Raw genomic sequence first — 22,050 nt, 5'->3', positions numbered from 1 at the left:
GGGTTGAATTAAATTCCAAATTCTCCACACTGTATGGTGATAGCATCATCTTGGATACTGATAACATCCCATTTTGGGGAGATAAGATCAGATGGAACAGGGATATCTCTGCATGGAGGGATGAAGATTGGGTGCTATCTAGGGAGGTACCCGCTGTGCTGCTCTAGCTGGGGGGGTTAAGCCATGACGACTCCAGCCCGAGGTTATGACAGCTTGAAGTTTGGTCATTTTCCAAACTGATAGGAGAAAGGAAATGAAAGGGTGGGTGGCCCAAACCATGATAATAGTGCACTACCAGAGGCTTTTTTTCAGAGCTCGGGGCTACAAGATGACAAGGAGAGGAATTCACATGCAGCAAAAGTTTATCAGAGGAGTTTCAGATTCTCTTGCTCGGGGTGTTACTGTTCAGAGTGGCAGAAACAAATTAGCTACCCTGAAACTCAAAGACTGTGTGTGTGCTATATTTCTCCCTTTCATCGACCTCTTTCTCTGAAAAAAAAAGACAAAGCCTGTAGCTAGACCGAGCTTATGTCCCATCCCTTTATGTAACCTTTGAGTGGATATATTACCATTAAAAATAAATTCCTTTAAATGAATACACTGCACTGAAAAAGGTTTCACTTGGCCTGTTTCAAATGCATCAAGAGATATTGAGAGAAAGTACTCCATTAAAAAGCCCAAAGTCAGCAGTTGATCGATGCTAAAGCCCCTCTGTTAGAAAATCTGGAGCCCTATTATAACAGTTAGGGACATCATGAGTTCAGCAAAACAAGCCCCAAAGTTAAATAAGTTATGATTATAAATTTGATGGAGCAAAGTTTTTGAATTCTGTGTCTGTGCTCTGGATCCCCTAATGCAAATACAAAGCAAGCTGGCTTATGGCGACCTCAGCAGAATTCAATATTCCCCCAGCTTATACTCCCAGTCGTTTCCGTTGCCTTTTGTGTAAAGAGCTTTGAGTTTTAGAAAAGCGCAGTATCAATAATGCATTGTTGGAGTGACACTAAGAAGTGGGTATTCAAATAACTACTCATACTTTTAAAAAGAATGTGCTGCTGTTTGTTTCACGAGGGCAGTAGACCACATTTTTAGTGAGCTTTCAACTCACCCTGAAGCTATTTCCTTTCCTCTACTCCTTTGACTTTTCACATCTGAGCACCTCTACCCACAGGGGGAGTCCTGAAGTACGCCTGGTGAGAACAGTTTGACCCTCTTCACTCTCCTCAGTGCAATGCAAATACTCTTGATCTGAGAGGAGCCGGCGGATTTGAACAATATGATAATCGCTGCTCCTAGCCCTCCCAGACAGCCTGGCTGTGTTGTTTTTGGCTATTTTTGCTGTTCCTTTCTCATTCCACAGCTGAAACTCTTAAGGTGCTCATAAGTATACAGTGGGGAATAAGCCCAACTGCTCAAGATGTACCACTGAGCCGCTGTTTTATGGCGGAGACTAATTACTCCTGAATGTCCCTTGCAATTGTGTGTGCATGGAATGTAAATGAGGTCTGGATTCCATGTTTCACCTCACATATAATAGTTTAGTTTAAGAAAAAAAGGAGTCTACTTTTAAAAAAAAGCATGAAGAACGTGACACCATTTAGTTCTACAGGGAAAAGCAGTGTCAACACAATAATACCCCCATTCCTTCTTAAATCAGACATCCCAATACAAAGATCAACATTAGCTTAAAAGGAAAGCAGAAGCCCATCTAGATTAGTATCCAACTGAAAATCCCAGCAGTGTTCGAGACCACACATGCTGCGATGTCACGGCAAGAGCTAATTAAAATGCGCCCAGTGTCTGTCGTTATGCAGGGATCATATGCTGGAGCACGCGTCTTTGGTGAATCTCCCATAATGCCTGCTGTGACGTTTCCCTCTCCCTAACAACAGACTGGTTTCTAATTGCATGCCATCTTTTCTTTTCGGCACTGATGGTGGTATGTGCTGCTCGGTGGTGCAGCCAAGTGTGGCTAAGCATGACAATCAAGTGATCAGAAGAAGCAACCGGAGGTCCAAATTACAAATTGTGAGTGCAAAGCCTCTACAGGTATATATTATAAAATATTGGCCCCTCGTAAAAAACTGGATGACAAGATGAAACACGCCGCAGCTAAGTCTGATATCCATATGTAGCCGTTTATCCTATTCAGGGTAGCTGGGGTAGCCAATCCCAGCTGACATGGCCATCACAGTGCTGACACTGTTTGGTACGGCTCTGCTCGACTCACGGTTTTGTAACCAGTGCTTTTCTCTTTTAATTTTTCACTGTGTCCAGTACCCTCGCAGTGTAGGTACAGTAGATTCTCAGCTGATCACCATAAAAACACTGCATGAAACTGGCCTGACATTGACGCAACACTCTGTGAGTTCTTTCATTAGCGTCCAACCAGAGAAACATCTGCAGTTTGTCAACACTTTACAGCATACATGCATACTCTGCTTTACAACTGGTCGGATGTTGTGGGCGGGGCTAAGTTTGGCAGAAATCCAGGCTACCAAGTACCAGGTACTATCCACTATCCATTTTTTTCTAATCTGTAGCAAACTGAAGTAAACTGAATTGGAGTAATCCGTGGAAACCTGAAATCAAAGGCAGACAATCATTCATGTTCACATGTATGGGTGTCTAGTGTCAACAATGAAGCTACTGTAACTTGCAAGGCTTGATTATTGTTAGATTGCCAGGGAGACCCAAAGAGAACCCACACTAACAAGGGGGAGGACATGCACAGTCCACAAAAAAGGGCCCAGGCCAGCCAGTGGGCTCAAACCCAGAACCCACTGTCTGTAAAGTAACAGTGCTAACGACAGCATCACCGTGCTTCCCAGTCTCTGATACACAAATGAATTAAAAAAAACAGAAATTTAAAAACTGAATAGGAAACGCACACTGTCAAATGTTTTGCCTTGGTGCTGAACTACATATGTTATGTTTGAGTGCTGCAGTTAAAGTCACTTTTGAGACATAAATGACTGTGGGTGACAGGTTGTGGTTCAAGGGAAAGCTCTGCTGCGGTGCCTCTTCTGATACTGCAGTTTGTAGTCAAACACAGCAGAAATTAGGAAGCTAAATCATATTTAAAAAAGCACCATCTGCTAAAGACACCAGCACTGTAGGCTAACTGTCGAGAGAGCATCCAAAACAGATCACATACTCTGATTTGCGGTATAAAATGGAATGTCCCAGGGCCCGAGGTCAGCTTATTTGTACTCGCTGACCCGTGGCGCTGCGAGTTGAATCTGGCCAGCCAATAATTGAAACAAAAAAAGGTGTTTGCAATGTGGTGTTGCTGGCTATTGGAGCCTGGTACTCAAACAAAGTAGTGTGGACATAATGGATGGAGGCCAGGGCAAGGGAGACGGGGGCAGATGGCTTTATCATCGGGGACTCTTTGATGTCTGTTCACCACATCAAAGACAATGAACGAAAGTGGAGGACAGTGGCCATGAAAATATGAACAGATATAAAGCTGTATTTGGTGTTCTGATACAGAGACAAAGAGAAGGAATTATAGTGGGACAACAGAAAAACTATTATTATCTTTTGATGGAGGCAGGGATGAATCCTATATTTTTCAGTATTGATTATTTATTAATTGTTTGATTAATTGTTTAATTCAATTGTCTAAAATATGTCAAGAAAATCTCATGGTTTCAGAAACCTTAGGAGATATTCAATTTCCATTGATACAAAACAGCATATCTTCACATTTGAGAAGCTGTAACAGCTGATGCTTGGCAACTCTGCTTTCTAAATGGTCGGGGACTCGGTTATCAAAATAGTAGAATATCTATCTATAGTAGAATTATCTTCATCGACCAATTAATAATCGGTCGATGGATTGTTTCAGCAATATAAGGACAGAGATGGTAGAGAGAGAGAGGGAGAGAGAGAGAGAGAGAGAGAGAGAGAGAGAGAGAGAGAGAGATTTGTATATTTTTTTAAGATTGTTGTTTGGGTTTGTATTGCCTTCATTGATAAGACAACTTAGGTCAGGAAAGTGGGAGAGAGAGGGGAATGACATGTTGGAACTGAACGCGCGTCTGCTGCAACTAGGACTGCACCTCTGTACATGGGGCGCACCCTCATCCACGAGAGCTTGCCAGGCGCCCCCTTGAGAATGGGCATGTTAGTTTTTTATAGATTTGGAAAGTCAGGAAAAGCACGGGAATATTTTATCTGTCAGTGAATCAATCAGTTAATTCCCTACTTATTAAATTAATCCTTTAATCCATAATATGTTAAAAAAAAAGCTAATTGTCGGTAACCTGCTAAACATCAGAATGTTAGCGTGTTGACTTTAGCTCGAAGCACCTCTGGGCCTCAAAGAGCCGCTAGCACGGCTCCAGATACTTGCTGTAGTTTGTTGTTTGATAAGTGAAGTGAACAGTTTATTGATTATCGATACTGTCGTTGATTAATTCTCTGTTAATCAACTACTAAGAAAATAGACTTGCTAGTGTTTGACACAGAGTTCAAAAGCAGAGAGCGACGGGAGAAGCACTGGCCACAGCTGGGATTTTCTGTCTAAACTTTCTCCTCAGAGAGCCAAGTTCCACAAATCCTTCCAGTGACCTCTGCACAATACATCCATGAGAATTTAACTTCATTGCCCCCCCCCCCCCCCCGAGCCTGCCAGATGTCAGCAGTCCCAGTCGTCCCACACTGGCCTTAGTAACACCTTAAAAAGCCAAACCCACAGGGCACAGCAGGAAAAAAGCACATATTATACGGTGTGCCGGTGACTGACAGGGACATATATTTATTTGACAATTAAATGGGAAGGCCGACAAGTGTTTCTGCTGCCATTTGTGAGTGTGTGTGTCTTTGTGTGTTAGGTGGGATGCATGTATGACTTTATTATTAGAAAGCCTCTGTTTTTTTTCTCCGAAGTGAGTGGGCGTATGTGCGCGGGGCTGACAGAGAGGCCTGTGAGGAAGCTGCTGCCTGGTTGGACACAATCCAGAGACTCCATCAGTGTGAAGGCCTTGGGGGCGTCTATGTAATTTAAGAAGTGTGCATATTGATAGACGTGGAGAATTAAACGGTGGCGAAATTGCCAACCGTGGCCCCATTTACTCAGTGGTGGGTCCTTGTTGGTGCTGATGTTGTACTTGGCACAACACCGCTGGGTCTATGTATCACCATGGGAGCTAGCAGTATCTCAGAGCCAGGAATAGTAACGGAAATCTGGACAGTAACAATTTAGCAATTTTGTAATTTGCTAATGCAGAACTAATTAAAGCGATTTACAGTGATCGACAAGTGTGAGTTGGCCCCCTGTGATATCGTGTTGCAGATGGAAAGTGTGGTTTAAGTTATTCCTGGTATGGAAGTTATTCAAGAAAACCAAATTGAGAATGATACCAAAGAGATGAGAACATGCTTTCCCAATTAGCTTAGGTGTAGATTATTGGCGGCTAGCAGGAGAGGGTTTACAGGGCTTAAGCCCTGAATGTTTTCAGCAAAGCACAGAATATTTGACTGTTCATCACGCATGGCATTTTTTTGGTACTCAACCCAACTTTGACTTTTAATCAAAGTGCAGACGGACGGAAAACAGAGAGCAGGCAGACCTGGTAAGGTCTATGCAGAGTTGCAGGTCTGTGTGTTTTCTGCAAAAATGTGCCAATTCTAATGGAAAGTGAAAGAACAAGATATGGAGGATACCTGCCCTGATGAGCTGACAGCCCTCAGGTTATACTACGCATGTACAGCTATCTAAAGCGCAGCATGGCAGTAATGCCTGGAAGATGAATAACCGGCTTTCATATTGCTCAAGTGTGTCATTTAGTTTCAAATGTTTTTTATTGTGAAGAAATATAGGTCCTCAAGCATGGCAATCGGATAAACATGAGTCTTTTTTTCTTTTCTTTTTTTAAAGCAAATATAAATCAAAGAACCAAAGACTGAGCAATGGAACAAGAACAGAGTGGCCGTCATCCGGAGAGTTACCTTATGCTGCATGTAGTGGATGTTATAGATTGGATTTGAATGGCTTTGGTTTCAGATAGGAGATTAAGTCAGCTCAGTTAGCCAGATTGTTAACATTAGAAACTTCTTTCTTCAACCAAAATAGAAAATTATTATTATTTATATCGTGCAAACTTTGTAGCATATTACCTTCTGATTATTTCCTATACATTTCCATGACATTAACCTGAAAATCTATCCCCATGTCATTAATCATGACATAACTGAGACACTGAGAATGTACTGCAGCCTTTACAAAGAGCACTGATTACATTTCCTCACGTATGATGCTAAGAGATGACGAAGCTCAACTCAATTAAAATGTGGAAATTTGGGGTGCAAAGAAAGACTCAGAACATGTTCTGAGAATTAATATTTAACTACAATGAAAAGATGAGCTGTCAAGGCTGTATTCAGTTGTGTGCGTTTGTGCGTGTGTGTGTGTGTGTGTTTCCGAGGAGGTCGCATACCCTTGTGTTTTTCCACCAGCATTACAAAACCAGCCGTAGGACTACTGCCGCCCCAGATAACCTAGTCGGCTTCCGAAACCACTCAGAATGAGTGTCATTGCCTCCCCCCCCCGGTCCCATGCCACTACCAGAGGGGGACAGAGCTGACACATCCAGAGTCTGGGGAGACACAGCCGAGACCCGCTGCGCCAGGGGATCTGCGTGAGTCTCATAATGACTCGGTTTCAAAGGGGATCCTGCCTCTCTTGCGACACATCCATGCAAGGCTTTTGATCTCCCACTCTCCCCCCTCCCCCTGCTCTGTTTTTCAGAAATTCTAATTAATAGGAAAGACAGAGAGGATGAGTAGAAAGTCGTCCCCCTGACGACTAGCGGAGATCAACGGTGTGTCTGAACCTCTCGCTAATTGAAGAGGCCTCACCTTTCCAATTGAAATATAAAAATCAATATGCTCTTTTGCTTTGGCATCCAGAGGGAAAGTGGACGAGCTAATCGCCCCGTCGATGAATCAAAAGGGGAATTATTTTAATTCATGTAAATAAGCTGAGTTCTGTGCGGAGATAGTGCTGACTTTGTTTGTGTTATCAAGCAAATTGGAAGCAACATTCGATAAATGTTCGAAAGGTTATGGTGTGCAAATCCTGCCCAGATTAATGTGAGATGGAAATGTGATGGGCAGGTCATTTGTGGCAGAGCTGACATTTATACCTGCGTGGAACAAGTTAGCTGATATTTTTGTCAAATCTAGTAGATAAAATCGTGTTCCTGCTTTTGTCTTTCTTATCTTAACAAATGTTTTTTTATATACATACTTCTTGAATTTGTATGAGAACAGCAATAAGTAGAAGGCACAACTAGAACAAATCAGTCTATTTTCTTCAGGAAAAAAGTGGAAGCATTTGAATTAGTTCAGATCACAGTAAATAAAAAAAAGTTTGAGGAAAAACTTTCAGATGCTGAGGACCCACTTTTCACTGTGGCCTGATTCTGGCTCGTTACGTCTTGGCAGATGTTTCGCCTGTTTTGTTACTGCATTCTCATTAGACTCGGAAGCTTTCATTATCACCATGCATGTGCCACAATGCAACCTAAACCGTCAATAATTAAAGGATTAAAATTTTAAGCTGGTTTAGTGCAGAGGTACGTGGTGTGCCACTCAATGGCGCAAATACAGAAACTAACTAAAGCTGCTGAAGAAGAGTGAAGAAAAGAGAAACACAAAGGAAGGGGAGACAGGCTACAATATTACCATATTGTCCCATGATTCCCTTGTGTAGCTCTTTTTTTTTTTTCCTGAGCCGTTAGTTAAGGGCAGACGAAAAAGTAGAAGTTCCTAACCTGTGGTCGAGGATGCCCCGTCACCAGACAGGTGAGCTCCAGGGTCTCTCCCTCTCGGATGGTGTAGACTCTCTCCGTGTGCCTCTCCTCCTCAACGTTACAGGCATGCCCCGAGTGTATGATGCGGACGGTCGGAGGTGCTGTGGAGGGGAAAAAAGCACAAAGTGGCTTAACATTCTGGTTACTTCAGAAGGAATGAGTAGTTCAGCATGTTGTGGGCACATTTGTAGTGCACACACGGGGGCCAGGGGGAAAAAACACATTGCGATTGACATTCACTTTGGTTTAGCTTTTTAAACATTGCAAGTATGTCAAATACAAAGTCAAGGGAAGCTACTCTGGAAAAATGATTCACTGCTTATGTAGTTTCTTTTTGAAGTAACTTGTGAGAGTATCACTTTCACAGACACGGTACGGATAGGGCTCGTGCTGCCGAGCTCGTTGTCAAAAAGTGATTTAAAAATGGTAAAAGACAGGTTTTGCGTCTCTTTTTTATTCTTCAGCCAATCTAATTTACGTCAAGCACGTTTTCTTTAGTAAGCGGCATCACTTAGTGTACAAGATGAACAAATGTTTCCTTTTTTTATTTACACTTACAACAATGAAACATTAAATAGCACAGTCCATTACTATGCAACCTGAGAATGCATCTTAAAGGCATATAGCATTCTTTAACAGATTGGTCTAAATGAAAACTAATTACATTCAAGATTAATTATAGGTCTTTTAATACAATGATAACACAGTTAAGTTAATGTTGAGATGAATGCTAGTTGCCTGATGCTGCTTTGGCAGCATTTTTATTATAAGAGGTGACAAAAGCTCACACATTATTTTATATTTCAAGTCCATATTTCACATTGGGACCCTCTACAGGACAGTATCTGCAGACCTTTACTGGTGCACCTTGGCCCCTGTCACACTATCTAAATTACAGTTTGGAGAAAAGAGATTCAGTAGTCATGACAACAGTGGTTACCCATCAGTATCACTCCACTGGGATTCAAAGTGACACTCAGTTTGCATCTTAACAAAATTACTCAGTGTAAGCAGCAATAATTCAAATGCAGTGTCAACTGTGTACAAATTGATGTTAAGCTGCAAAACAAGTAATTTCTCTTATTCTGTCTCCTTCTGTCCTTCTCACTTATTCGTTTTGGGAAAAAAAAACTGAATAAAATTACAACTCGGTGTCATTACATGCCAGAAGGGTTTCATTACAAAACCTTGCACATGTAAACAGAGTATGACAAAGAAGAAAAAGAAAATGATCTCAAATGAATAAGTCATGACTCAACCCATTATCATTTTGTAAGTAAATGTCCTAAGGTGACTGAAATAAATCAAAGAATATTTCAACTTTAACCTATAATATTCTCAACTGTTATTTAACCATAAATTGGTGGATTGGAACAGAACTCATTATTTAACACATAATTTTTTAATATATAATTAGGGATATGAACATACCGGAAACTGTGACAGGCTATGTGCAAATTAAACTGACTATTCAGCAGCACAGGCCTGCTGCAGTAAAGGTTCATGGCAGAACAACTCTACTACCCACAACTGTCAGTCCACAGCTGCAGGAACTGCACTGGTGTTTCTCTCCACCATTAGCTGACCCTTGTGAGTCAGTGAGGGCATTTCCATCCGTCCACAACTCGACACAGAAGGGAGGAACATGTCATCTTAGGTAAACCGGCCCAAAACGCTCAGTTCCACTGAGCTGTAAAGGCGCAGTTGCATGTAACCGACCCCTGACAATACTAGCATCTGTTAAGCATTTATTCCTCTCCAACTTACATGATTAGTGAAGAGGTTTGGGATGAAATGATTTAGAGAGCGGATACGGGATATGATTAGGAGGAGGAATACAAATTAGTGAAAAAGGAATAAAAAAAATAAAAAATCGAGGCAAAAATCACAAGGACTTACAGACTGTAGTGTGCCTTTCATGTTGGAAGAGTAGCTTCCTGTGAGGGCCTCTCTCCGCAGACTCAGCCCCGGCAGCAGATTCAGTTCTACCTCTATCAAGGCTGCGATGCTAATGAGCGTGGCGACACTCCTCCCTGCCGCTGCAAGGGGAGTCTCAGCCAGAGTGTATCCTTAGCCACGTGCTAACCACCTGTCCCTCCCTGTTACCAACCACGCTGTTTGTCTCATTCAGCTTGTTAGCTTAATGCCATGTTATGCTTGTCCTGCCCGTCTAAATGCTACGCAGATTGATGAACACACTGATACGGATGCTAACTGGCTACTCAAAAAGCTGTGTTGGACCTGTCTTGCGCTAACCCCTCATCATAGTCCTCTCCCCGTTTGTGGATGAATACACTAGTGGTGAACTCCACAGGGGGGGATAAGGGCTTGAGAAATAGGCTCATTGTAAGGGAGCGTCACGCAAGGCTGCCACTTGAAACAAAAAAGAGCTCGGAAACAAGGCCCCAGGGCACTCACCGAACAGAGTACTAATGCCATTTACTCCAATGAGCCAGTATCTCTGCAGCATACTATCAGTCCTGGAGGTAAGTAGGGAAACACCCGTAATTAATGATCTTCAACTGCTAAAGTAGCTACTGCAATGGCCACACACACACACACACACACACACAGACACAGACACACACCCTTGTTCTTTACGCAGACAACAATAAGCTCACAGCGACAAAAGCAAATAACCCTCTCTTTAAGCATGCATAATGAGTGCCATAATGTTCTCACATATCCTTGTATAGTTAAGACCTAAGCTCAGATCACTTGGCCCAAAGCATAAAACTAAAATAAATGTCATTACTACACAGTTTTCTTGTTTGTTGAAAGCCACTTGATACTGACAGTAACGACTCATATATTCAGAACATAAATGACATGACATTTCCCTGGTGGAAGGTAGTTAAGCAACTCCACAGTGGCAAAGCCCAAGGGATTGATGAGATCCATCCAGAAATGCTGAAAGTTCTGGGTGTGGAGGGGCTGTCTTGGTGACACGCCTCTTTAACACTGCGTGGAGGCTTTGGAAAGGGTCAGGGAGTGGTAGACCGGGTGGTGATTCCCATCTTTAAAAAGGGGGACCAAAGGGTGTGTGCCGCAAACAGGGGTATCACACTTCTCAGCCTCTGTGGTAAAGTCTACTCTAAGGTGCTGGAAAGGAGGGTTCGGCCGATAGTCGAACCTCGGGTTGAAGTGGAACAACGGATCCGATCTTCACTCTAACAAGGATCCTGGAGGGAGCCTGGGAGTATGCCCAACCGGGTTACATGTGTTTTGTAGATCTGGAGAAGGCGTATGACCGGGTCCCCTGGGAGATACTGTGGGAGGTGCTGCGGGGGTTTGGGTTGAGGAGGTCCCTTCTCAGGGCCATCCAATCTCTGTATGACAAAAGCGAGAGCTGTGTCCGGGTTCTCGGCAGTATTCAGATTCGTTTCAGGTGAGGGTTGGCCTCCGCCAGGGCTGCCCTTTGTCACCAATCCTGTTAGTAGTATTTATGGACAGGACATGTGAATGAGTTTAAATACCTTGGGGTCTTGTTTAAGGGACAAGGGAGCAGGAGATTGGTCCGAGAATCGGCACAGCGGGTGCGGTATTACATTCACTTTATTGCACCGTTGTGACGAAAAGAGAGCTGAGACATGAGGCAAAGTTCTCGATCTACTGGTCCGTTTTTGTTCCTATCTTCACCTATGGTCATGAAGGCTGGGTCATGACCGAAATAATGGAATGGGTTTCCTCAGGAAGGTGGCTGGCGCCTCCCTTAGAGATAGAGTGAGAAGCACAGTCATCCGCGTGGAGCTCGGAGTAGAGCCGCGGCTTCTTTGCGTCGAAAGGAGTGAGTTAAGGTGGTTCGGGCATCTGGTCAGAATGCTTCCTGGAAACCTCCCTAGGGAGGTGTTCCAGGCACGTCCAGCTGGGAGGAGGCCTCGGAGAAGACCTAGGACTAGGTGGAGAGATTATATCTCCAACCTGGCGAGGGAACACCTTGAGATCCTCCAGTTGGAGCTAGTTAATGTGGCTCAGGAAAGGGAAGTTTGGGGTCCCCTGCTGGAGCTGCTCCCCTCACAACACGATACCGGATAAGCGGACAAAGATGAATGGATGGAGAAATGACATCAATGCACTGGGACTTAAGGTTGCACAAAGTGAGATGCCAGACACAGCTGGGTAAAAACCTTAATATCGTAACTTAAGCCCATACAAGTTCATTATGGGGACAAGGATTCTGTTTTATATACTCGAAATGTTGTGTTCATCTTTGTGTTGGTCATTAAGCAAGTACAGTCCAGTAGGCCTAACCCATTGACAGAAGAATCACCATTTATAGATTTGCCCCATATGTGCAGTTTTACTACACAGACAGTGGTATACTTCGTCCAGGAAATTTTCCAATCTTTGACATTTAAAATAGACACAAAAAGCTCTGATATAAGTAAACGTCCTATTTTTGGGATAATACTTAAAAGGTAACCTGTGGAGTTGTCTTGTTTACATTCATTCAACCAAAAATCCATGAGGCATTTTGTTTCTCATTTGTATTACTAAAAATTGTGAAATGTTTAAATCCATGTTTGCTGGCAGTATTCTTCTTCACCGCCTTTGTTGGCGCACTGTCTTCACCAACTTCCACTCAATCCAAATAGCTTGAAAATAACAGTACAATGTGAATAGTGCCGTGGTGTACTTGTGCGTCCTCATTCGTTTACACAATACAAACAAAGCCCACATGTCAGAACCCCCATAGCCCTGCTAGTGGTTGAATACTCTACAGGGTCTTTAAACAAAAGCACAGAGGTATTATTGGCCAATGTACTTTGAGTATGCACAGTAGGAGGGCACAGTAGTTCAATGCTAAGCAGTGTGCTAAAATTACTGTTTGGGTCATTACAGACATCCTTCAACATTCTATAAAGAGTTGCAGGTACATGTTTAAGGCCAATTAGTTAATAATCACCTTTTCTAAATCACACTCTTCCACAACCCCCATTCCTCCTGGGCAAATGTTCAAGATGTCAAATGAGTAAGTAGCAGAGCACAGGCCGTTTGGGAGCAATGAGTTGAAATAAACGATGCTGCTGGTGGCACATTTGGATGGTAATTAGACACTTTTTTCACTTTTGCCAGTTGGACAATGGGCATTGGCATAACAAGCACATCTGCCACTCACCCTGATGTAAAAAGTGCAAAACAGTGCAAGAGCGCAGGGGGAAATCAATGCTATATATTGAGTGGATGCTCACAGTCAAACTAATGCAGAGTTATTCTGTAATCACTTGTTTATCTGCTCTACAAGCACTCGTGATTAAATGGTGTTGTTGCAAATGCAGAGCAAATGTTGTCATAAACCTGTGGGTTAAGATATGAAATTTGCATAAATGTGCAGATCAGGCAGTAGTGTCACTCCCCCGCACTATGCTTCCCACCCAACCATCTGCAAGTGCACACACACTCCCACTACGCACAAACTACACACACACACACACACACACACAAAAACACAAAAAAAACTATGCACACATACACTCACACACACACCGCTTCCTGATAAGTGGAGGAGCTGCAGGCTACGAGCAGGAGTTTTAGATGTTCCACTCTTTTTTATGTCATTATCTCATTTCCATAACAGTGACATCATTTCCCCCTCTGCAGAAACACACTAGGGGAAATAAAAGGTATAGGGAGGAGAAAAAGAGACTGCCACAGTCTGCACATTCAATTGTGCATGTTAGACTGTTAGTTTAGTGCTCTTTCTTCATCTTTTGTCTGTGCATGTGTGTGCGTGTGTGTGTGTGTGTGTGTGTGTGTGTGTTTGTGTGTGTGTGTGTAGGTGCATTGAATAAGCAGCTCCCACTGGAGTGACTAGCCCTCCTTGGCCTCAGTTGAGGAAGATGGCTTCATCACTAACGCCAATGGAGATTAAATTGGATTTGGCTAAAAGCAGTCTTGTCACCACGATTGTGGAGTGCCTGGGTGGCAGAAGGGGTTCTTGGCAATGGTAGAGCCTCTAAATTTGACAAACGAATGAATGTTGAGGAAAAAACTCCAACAGCTGGGGCTCGTTGTCGCTGTGGGCTAAATGTCCTCAGACCAACCCCTCAGGACCACTAACTATTTCCTGCTAGTTTTCTGGCTCCGCAGCAGCCTCCTTCTTGGAATGGGAGAGCCAGATATTGAGAAAAAGGGGAAAGTGACAAACAGAAAGAGAAAAACATATCCAATATGCATACCGTAACAGTTTAAAAAAAGAGTTGTTTTTGTTATTGCACCAAAGTCATTATCGATTCGGCTCCAAGACTACTGAAAATAAAGTTCTAGTTGGTCTTGAAAGGGACTGTGGGGGAGAAGTCAATTTCAGCTCTATGATTAAACTGCACATTGCCAACATAAAAAGCTTAGTGATAACACAAAAACAAGTTCACCATTATTAAGATGCTCAAACAATGATAACATAGTCATATTAGATGTTGCAAAGATTATTTTGAGAGTTTTCACCCGATGCCTACTGACAATTAATACCACTTTCACTTAGAAGCTTTTGATGAGTGAGAATGAAGACATTTTTAACAGTTTGACCCATTAAAAACAGACTTCTGTCCAAGGTCGTTGCTGTTAACACAAGACACGTATCTTTCTGTGGTCTGACTCACTAGGATTTCTTTTCTTTCTGTATTTAGTCTTGCATGCTGAAACGGACTGCTAGAGGAGTCACGTAGCAAGAAGCAAATGGACTCAGGATTGTTAATTAGTCCATAATATCTGAAGTTTGCTAACATTAGCCACTATAAGCTACTGGTCATACCAGACCAAGAAAGGCTGTAGCAGCAAAACCCCTGACTATATTAAAATGACCATAGATATATTGTATTGCTATTAAGTTAGTATATTATTTTTTAATAATTTTTGGCTACTTGGGGACAGTGGGACAAGCTTTAAACACAACATTGACATAATAGCATCTTAAAAGGCTGGTGTTTGGTGCTAACAAGACAGCATACCGCGGGTTTCTCAGACGTTGTTCTATGACGTTAGCTGTCTGTCTCTGCTGGAAACAAGGTGACCTAACCTAAACAGTACAGTCGGAGGTCAGAAAACCAAAGAGCTAGCTGTCAGATTTCAAAACTCTCCATGGAGAGCGGACCGTGTCTGTCAATACAAGTGACCGTAGTAATTTGATCAATTGTTAATAAAAAAATATTGATGAGTAAAGCTTTGAGATTGAAAGTGGCATAATGTATGGCCCAACCAAAATCTACTATAAGGTTATGGCAATCTTACAGTACATCTATGGCACACACATAGTAGGTATTACAGAACAAAATTGATATTTTCTTCCCTCTTTCGTACCCCAGTTGAGCAGACTCACCCATATTAAATGAGAACATGAGTAATGTTGTGGTTTTAAACAGTACTGGCTGTGCTTTCTCAGGTGATGCAGAGCATTGCCATTGGATATATTGTTGTGAATTCAACGGATTTTAACTTTGAGAATGGGCAAACGTGGTCCACTGCCAAAGTTGTCACACAATAAATTATGTTCCATGCTTTCCCAATGCCTTACATTTTAGAAAGTATAAGCTTACACTACACCCGACCATTCCTGTGGTACGACTGAGAAGCAACTCATCCATGCGGTCATCCGTGTGTGTAGGGCCTAGAAATGGTTTACCAGCAGCACATGCATATTATTACATCACGGGTTGACAGAGCGTATTGATTACACACTGTAATGCACTTGAATGCACTTCTCGGCCCGCACTGTTATTGTAAATGTGTCTCTGTATAGATCCGGATTCACACTATCAGCACAGATCATCTATCACACATACCTGTGGGCTGGAAAAAAAACACACACATTCATATGAGACTGCACCATCACAGAAAACACAACATGTTTGTCCAGTTAAGCTGAAAATTACAATCAAGAGAGACGTGTCAGGTGGTCTTTTTGTGGCACAAAGGGACAAACTTAAACTTATGGTTATAAATTGGGTACTTGAGTCGAGGCGGCTCATTAATGCAGCAGACGGGTTTGTTTGTCTGATTATTCAACGGACAAGGAGCAACATAAGAGCACAGAACGAATGATGCACAGCTGTGACTCTTAGTGGTGCTATTTATAGGAAACAGACATTGCACACACAATCATAAAAAACCATACCAATGCACGGCTCCGTTGACACGCACGCACGCACACACACACACACACACACACACACACACAAAATATGTTATTCCAAAAATTAGGCCACTGCGAACCTGCCAAAGCCCTGCTGAGATGGAGAGAGAGTAGAGAGAGATGACTATGGAGGGTGAAGGTGGGGAGATATAGAGGACAGATTCATTTTTGCTCCCACAGTACACCACTCCACATCAGGGGTTTATGGAGCTTGACTGCATATAGCTGTATCCATTATGTTCATGTAAGCTTTTTGTCATGCAAACCATGTTGAGGAAATGACAGGAACAAGCATGGTTTTATCTGACGCATTAGTCAGTTTTTAGTCCAAACCAAACGTGTGAGCACAGAATATCAGATGCACATTGCACGCTGTGACTGTGCTGTCTCTGTCCATGGTGCTGAAGCATACAGCAGCTGTCATACAGGGAGAAGCCCACTGCAAAAACACAGCTATGCCTGCTGCCTACACCTACAGTAAGCATCAAACCAACCAAACCACACGGGCATAAATTAGTAAAACTGATGGGTTATTCTACCTCAGCAGATGCATACTTATGACTCATTGCACAAAACCACCATCTTGGATTCACTGCCCCTGGGTTATTTCAAATGTACCACTAGCAGTACCAGCATATAAGCTTATAAGATTTAATTCCCAACCTTTTTGATATGAGTTCTGCTACATAATGAGTAGTTGTACTGAAATACAAGATTTAAAGTGGTGCTGAAACAATAACTTTGTCAATAAACAGAAAAGGAATCAGGACCAATTTTCATAATTAGTTAATTGATCAAGTCAAAATTGAAACGCAACATTCCAAACATTTGCTTTACATTTTTGGAAAGACTAAATAATCAATGTATTTATAGAGAAAATTAAATGCAGATGTATAAATGATAAGAACATGTCGCATAGCCTGTTTGAGTATGTTGATGGTAAATCTAAAGCCAGAATTTGGAAATACAGCCCTCCCCCTGCAGCTTGCCCCTCTCTGTCCTAAGCCCCTCCCACCAGATGAGCATAGGCATGCCCGCACTTACTACAGTAACCTGTCTGAATACTAGTCATTATGTTTAATTACCCAGATTGTGCCATTATAGTGGAATTTTATGTGAATTTTCACTTTTTGACAAGTCTGTCTTTCTTTCTTTAGTTGCTTTGCAGCGTGTGAAGGGGCTGCCAATGCTGGAATAGCATCTTTATCTGTAGGAGTTTCCAATATGAAATCAGTCTTCCACCATGCACAGGCACCTTCATTTGTAGAACAGCCAATAGGAACACCCTCCATCTGAAAGGACCTGTGATTGGCCATCCTACTGTCACAGGCTACATTTTCTAAAGAGTAAATAAGTCTTGTTTTCTCTCTTGAATTTGAATTATAATATGCTGAAGATTATTAAGATTAAGGAATATTAGGGAAAGACGATTAAGGAATTTTGTGCTAAATGACGCCCCGAAAAAACCCCAGCTACCCCAGCTTTAAATATATTATAATCAAATATTGTGAAAGTAACAAAGGCCGACAGCTACACACAGTTTAGAAAAAGTTTGCCTTAAAATGTGTCGTAAAAACAGGAAAGAGGAAGGAATGTAAAGTCTGTTTAATTCTGAACTGCTTGTTTACTTCTGGAATGGGCCAAGATTTCAGGTGTCATCATAAAACATACATTTAACAGTGGAAACAGAAAACTTAAGTAGTACTAAAACCTCTGTTCTACCATCTGATCTAATGCCTATGTCAATTTAAGGTGCAGGCATGTATTATAAGCCCATTAAACTGACCATGACCAGACATCAGTAAACACGTCCTTGGCTTTATGAGTTAAACACATACAGGCTTTTACGAGTACATGCAGGTAAATTTAGAATGTCATTAAAGAAAGACCTCGACAGTTAAGCAGCGCCTGCTAGTTCATGGCATTATTAAGAAAGGTCATCAAACTGAGTTGTGAAACTACACGGTGCCTACCAATGATGCTACAACCCTCAACAAACACTCGCTGACAGAGTATCACTGTGTGACAGCCAGAGTTTAGCCTTTGTCGGTTTTTCCTATCCCATTCTACCAGTCTCTCCATTCACGATGCAACACTGGCACAGCGGGGATGTTGTGGCAGTTTGATTTCCCTAAACAACACTAATCAGACATCTGTAGGGAAGGATAAAGCCCAGATTGGCTGTAACCATGCAGCAGTTTTCTGTCGATAGGCCCTCTGGCCAACACTCACACTATTGGCTGATGCAAGGCACCAGCTTTCTTTCTGGTTGGCTAGTAGCGAGCCAGCAATAGCTCACTGAGGATAGAGTATCTGGCAACCCTCTGAAGATTGGGTGCTTTCCGCCAAAAAACTGTCTGATGATTGGCTGTGGTGACTTCAGAGTGAACTGATTGTCCTATCACAGTGCTCACAGTGCAGGCTGGCTGACAGTGCTGCCTGCTGGCTGGCTTTGCAATATGCAGCTATCCATTACACCTCCAGGGGGCATTTCTCCATGTCTTTCAGAGTGTGTGTGTGTGTAACTGTATACCATCCATAACTTTCCCATTGGGGAGGTGTGCAGCTAAGCCCTGCCAGCAGGCTCTAACACCTTATTATTTTAAGCCAGGCAGGAAATGGGTTTTAGAGATCTCTCACTGAGCTACTCTCTTGGAAACGAGGGCTACAGGTCTTTCAAGTCAGCAACACAGACCTGGGAAATGCCTTTTTAGTTTAAGTTAACTACACTGAATCACTTCACCAAAAAATCACCAACTGACTAGGAACGTACTGTAATATCACAAAAGGTTGCAGTCCTGTGCATGTTAATTTGGGTCTGAGAGTTTTTGAGATTTAGTCTAATGGATTTGAATGTTTCCACTGAGCCTTGTTAACTAACTGAAGGGTGCTTATTCCATGTGATGTTGAATACAGCTCAGCAAAACGATGGAGATGAAAAATAGCAGCACCTAAAGCATCGTAAGGGGATTTTCTGCATTGATATTTATAAATGTTAGTAAGTTAGCTTTATTAAACTAAACACAATTATACTCTAGCTATATACATTTGAATGAAGAGGTAACGGAATCCGAGGAGATGAGGAAGATTCACAGACAGAAAAAAACATGGATGAAAAAAAATCAGTGTGAAATTATTCTTCCACAACAGATTGGTATAAATTGTGCTTTGTATTCACATGTTATCACATGTTTTGACACATTCAAATCAAAATCAGAATGTACCAAAAAATTCAAAAATAGGTACAATAACTTGTGCTAGTTCATCCTTGAAAGATCAGTTAAATAGAAAATAAGCAAGCTTTTTTCACATGACATTAGGGTGTAATTTCTCAGGACTGGAAGACCCACTCCATTAAAGTACACAAGCATGCCGTGGTGCTTCTTCCAAGGACAGTCCTCCTGATCTTATATCCATATTCCCCATACCTCGGTACTTTGCTTACCATATAATGTGCTGAAAAGCCATACAAACAGCAAAATATAATCACAGTTTACCCAGTACACGCCTACAGCTTGGCACCTAGATACAAAGGATATAGTATTGTTGTGTTATTTACAGTCACAAATTCCTCAAACACACAAGACAGTTAACTCTTAAATCCACACAGCTGATTGTTGATCTGCAGCAGTCATCACAAGAGTCTGCAGCCATTCTACCAACTCAGTAAGGCTGTACTTAGGCACACTGGGGCTTTGAGCTAAATGCTAACATGCTAATAAATGAAAATGCCGATATTTAGCATCTATAATGTTTACCTTCTTTTAGTGTGTGAGCATGTAAACATCTGCTAATTAGCATCACACACACAAAGTACAGTTCAAGCAGCTGAGTTTCTAAATTGATGTATTTAATCACCCAACAAAGATTAGGTTTTTGAAATAATGACATGTTAAGAGATTGCCACAGTGATCTTAAAGCGAACAAGAACCACGAGATGATATGTATATGAAGGGCAGGATGATCAACATCCCTCTAATAAATTCTAAACCTCATGTATGTGACTGAAATGACTGAAGAACCAGCATATTTGCCCCACTTATTTTCCATCAGCTTTGGGACATTGATGCAAAAACAGCTTTATTTAGTATATTATTTATTACACAATGTACAATGTAATGCTATTCTGTGATATTCAAGTTTTAGTGCTGATGTCTACAGGACATCAGAAGTACAGGAATGATGACCCACAAAAAGCATTTCTGTCTATGGAAGATAGGCTCCTTTAATCAATGGATGAGAGGAATAATAAATAAATAATACTTTAATATCTAAAAGTAAAAATAAAACTTTAACTTTAATAATACTTTTATAGGTAATGTACATATTGAAATAAATGTATAATCTAAGGTGAAATGGGAAAAGAATACTATAATAATAATATCAGCAGCTGTAGCTTGGAGGTAGGGCAATGGGTTTGCAACCATTTCCGTACCATCATCAGTTCTAGACAGGGCTTAACATTTTTTTTACACTCACTGTTATTTTTTTCATAGACTTTTTATAGTACCATTTTCAAATCAGCCTCATAAAGCACATGACGCCCCATCCATCAAATACAATTATTCTCTGAATGGAACTGGATTGTGGCTTTATCAACTGCATTAGTACAATAATACACCTGATTTAATTTACTCTCTTACAAGTCTGGTAATTCACACCAATTAAGGTGGTGTTCAAGTTCAATACATTTGTTCCTTTTTGCGTGAATGTCAATTAATGTGAACAAGATGTTTACCTTCACATATTAAATCCAGTATAGGGAACAAAGAGGATGGAGCTACTTTAAGAAAGTCTTTAAAGATTTTCTCTGAGAAAAAAACTAATAAACCCATTACTGTGAGTTACTACCACCATAAAGGAAAACAGACAAAATGAGAAATTAGTCAACCAGTGAAGAAAAATACTGAAAAGGAAATATCTGGCCTATTTGAAGGCTTGTAAAACATACATAATGAGTTGGATCACGGCAGATGTCCGACATGAATGCAGTGTACAAAACAGCTCATTGTGCGGAGTTAGAGGCGAGTGAAGGGAGAGTCAGGGCGCCTGTGTCGGGTGAGACAACCAACTGTAGGAGGAGGAGGTTCTAGGTTGTAGAGTTAGAGGCAGCAGAGCACTTTAATGCGTTTCATTTGACATGGCACACACTCCCACTGAACAACAGTGCAGACGTTCTAAATGTTAAGCACATGTTTAATAGTCCATTACGTAAATTGATATTGCTCATTGACTGTTGTCCTTGGCTGCCCACGCAGTGTCAGAGTAAAAGACTGACAGATGTACTGTAGCGCAGTGGAGGGCTAATAGGGTACGGCATCACTGTTGGTCACCGCATTCCTAATCAAAGGGTCGGTATGATATCCTAAAAAATTACAGCATTGAATGCCCTGTTTTCTGACCCGTACATATCTACCCCGCCCTCTTCCCTGCGGCTCTTCACGGTCTTATACCAGTCGTTGGTGCCAGTCATTGAGGTGCATTACTTTTTGTTGCTATTTGAGCTGGGTTGTTTGGGGTTCAGGAACGGCTCGAAGAAGCTAAAACCAGAGGCCTTTTGGCTTGAAAAATGACTCAAAAGAAAAACCGCTCTACCAATGGATCAATCAAGTAATAGTTTCAGCTCAAATTTGATATTATATAATAGATATCATTATATACATATTTTTCCATTCAAGTTTTGGGTTTATTCTTTGAAAATCGTATTACTTTAAAAGCCTAAACAAATCATAGTTGTGGTCAGTCTTATCATCATCATATGATAAAATGTAAACAATATCATCATATTAGGTCATTCTGCAGGCCTGAAATTTTCATCATATAAAATTGTTGCCCCTGAAAATGTCATGTCGCAACATTGTGTGGCTGGAAAAAATGTTCGCAATGTTTGTTGTGGTTAAAATAAATGTGAACAGGGCTATCACAACAATCATACATGTGTTGAATTGCAGGAATAACACAAAAACTAAAATGCTGTTTCCTGCCTACTTTGAAATCATGGTTGAGATTTAAAGGTCTTGTATTATTAAAAAGGGAGATTTCCACGTGTTAAAATTATACAGCAAGCCATATATATGCTGTGAAAGTATCAAAAACCCC

At 41.5% G+C, this 22,050-nt stretch overlaps 1 protein-coding gene across 4 annotated transcripts in view; it reads right to left on the bottom strand.

The window, feature by feature from the left end:
* mdga2a (MAM domain containing glycosylphosphatidylinositol anchor 2a) overlaps positions 1-22,050 on the bottom strand; it is a 174,024-nt gene that overhangs the window by 110,563 nt on the left and 41,411 nt on the right. For all 4 annotated transcript variants that reach the window (XM_034900955.1, XM_034900954.1, XM_034900956.1 and 1 more), the window contains one exon: positions 7,785-7,924. In XM_034900955.1, coding sequence (XP_034756846.1) covers positions 7,785-7,924 — 140 coding nt within the window. The remainder of the gene's footprint in view (positions 1-7,784; positions 7,925-22,050) is intronic.

This window comes from Etheostoma cragini, chromosome 18, assembly GCF_013103735.1.
Source record: "Etheostoma cragini isolate CJK2018 chromosome 18, CSU_Ecrag_1.0, whole genome shotgun sequence".
Lineage (NCBI taxonomy): Eukaryota > Metazoa > Chordata > Actinopteri > Perciformes > Percidae > Etheostoma > Etheostoma cragini.
The sequence above is the reverse complement of the archived record's forward strand: the minus strand, read 5'-3'. Positions and strand labels throughout refer to the sequence as shown.